General features: G+C 68.6%; 1 protein-coding gene across 1 annotated transcript in view; it reads left to right on the top strand.

Annotated features, from left to right (window-relative positions):
• MNEG_15996 (hypothetical protein) overlaps nt 1–500 on the top strand; it is a gene marked incomplete at both ends in the record, with an annotated part of 1,276 nt that extends 776 nt beyond the window's left edge. The window contains one exon of the mRNA XM_014035533.1: nt 338–500. Coding sequence (XP_013890987.1) covers nt 338–500 — 163 coding nt within the window. The remainder of the gene's footprint in view (nt 1–337) is intronic.
• Between the last annotated feature and the right edge of the window lie 1,542 nt (nt 501–2,042).

Below are 2,042 nucleotides of genomic sequence, written 5' to 3'. Positions count from 1 at the left end.
ATGCGGGCGCCTGCGGCCTGCGCCTGCCGCCTCTCCCCGCCGCTTTGTCCTGCGCCCCATGTTCGCGCCCCTCTCACCAGCACATCCATCGCGTACCGCCACCCCCCTCCCCTCCCCTCCTGCCGACCTGCTCCGACCCCCTAAACCCCAACCGTCACTCAAACATAGATGCCCCCTCGCCCCCTTCACCCCCAAATTCAACCCGGTCAGTCGCCAAACACCCGCATCCAACCCACACAGAGTGACACAACCGCAACCATTCAACCCCCTCAGATCCGCGCCCTCAACCCTGAAATTCTGCACCCGCACTCATCCTCACCCCCTCCCCCCACCCCAGCACCATCTCCTACATCCTGGCGCCCGGCCTCGTGCACCCCAGGCGCTGCACCAAGGCGTCGGCCCTCATGGCGCTCACCTACCAGACGGCCCACATCATAGGCCTGGTGGCCGCCACGGGCATCGCGCTCGTCATGTATGGGGACATCGCGGGGGACCTCTAACCTGCCAGCTGGCAGCAGCCGCGGGGCAGCGCTGGCCGACGGCCAGCTGCTGCCTGCAGCCCCGGCCTGCCGCCCTCGGCGGCGGACTCTTGCCCCCGGCCGGCTGTCTTTGCAGGGTACGGGCGGCTGCAGCGGGTTGCCGGCTGCAGCCTCGGCCGGCGACTGCGACGGATTCGTGGCCCCCAGGGCGGCGGCTGGCTCTGCTGCTGATTGCAGCCGCACTGGCCGCTGCGTGCGCCCTCGGCTGGCGGCTCCGGGGCCTTGGTCAGAGGCCCCAGCCGGCAGCTGCTGCTGAGGACCTCTGGGCGCGAGGCGGTCGGCTGCTGACTCACCTGCCGTTTGCAGCCTCGGCTGGGTGCTGCGGGGGGCTCCAGCCCTGGCCGGCAGCTGCTGCAAAGGCCTCTGGCCTGCCTGCTGGCGGCGCTGCTGGCGCTGCTGCGGCCGCTGTCACGGGCAGGCGCGGCGCAGCCAGCAGGCAGCCGCAGCAGACGGCGCACCGAACAGCCCCATTTCGATATGCTCGTCCCGCCCGTGCACGGGCGGCCCAGCAGGGGCTTGTCGATCCGCATGGTGCGTGCGGTGCTTTGTCCCAACGCGGTTTGATGTGATGCGCTATGACGTGATCTGATGTGGCGTGGTGTCGCCCGTAAGTGGCCCTGACGAGCGCGGCAGCCTGCGCGCACCGTCGAGCCCCCAAACCCAACCCAAAACCCTGGCGCGGCCCATGAGCCTGGCAGAAGCACCCTGGCCGCCCCCCCCCCCCCTTGTCAGCGGTGCCGTTGCCTGCGCGACCCGCCACCCCTGCGCCCAGAGCTGATGCTGCGGGCTGCCCTTGCCTTTTCTCTTCCGCTCCCCCGTCTCTCTTCGTGCCCCGGTCCCCTTTGTTTTGCTCCCGAGGCTTGCCGCGCAGTGATTGCCGACCCACCCCCTTTTCCAGTGGGCCAAGGTTGAGGCCTGAAGCCGCGTGTTCGCCCGGTGCTGGGCCAGCTTTCTTGCTTCCCACACAACACACACGTGTGTGAGTCTGCTTTTGTTGTACATGTGTCCTTTATGATTCCGCCCGCGTGTAGCATGCACAGCTATGAGGGAGTAACACACATTTGCGGAGCCCTCGCCTTGCGCCCCACCGCTCGACATAGAGCGGCTGCAAACAGCAACAGAAGTCGCACGTACACGACCTTGTTGGAACAGAGACGGGCTTCAACCGCTGCAGCCTGACTAGATTTAATTGCTGGCGGAGTCATGCCCCCAGGGCACAGCCGGGGTGTGCACACCCTCAGGCGGGGTGGGCGGGCGGCTCGCAGGGAGCCGGCCCTGCACCCCCGCCGCCAGCGTGGGACGCCGGCCCCGCGGTGCGGAGTGCAGGAGGGCTGGGAACGGCCAAGCACCCTCTGCCGGGGGGTGCGAAGCAAGCTGCTGCCGCCGCCGCACTGCTGAAATTCAGGTCTTGCATACCCCTGCAGGCCACACCTGCAAACGCCAAACACCCAGGAGCGCTCAAAGCAGCACCCTGGGCGTCACGCCGCCCGCCCGGCCCCCGCC

The sequence above is a fragment of the Monoraphidium neglectum genome, assembly GCF_000611645.1.
Source record: "Monoraphidium neglectum strain SAG 48.87 unplaced genomic scaffold scaffold05873, whole genome shotgun sequence".
In the NCBI taxonomy this organism is placed as follows: Eukaryota; Viridiplantae; Chlorophyta; class Chlorophyceae; order Sphaeropleales; family Selenastraceae; genus Monoraphidium; species Monoraphidium neglectum.
Note: the sequence above shows the minus strand (reverse complement) of the source record. Positions and strands in the feature narration are given on the sequence as shown.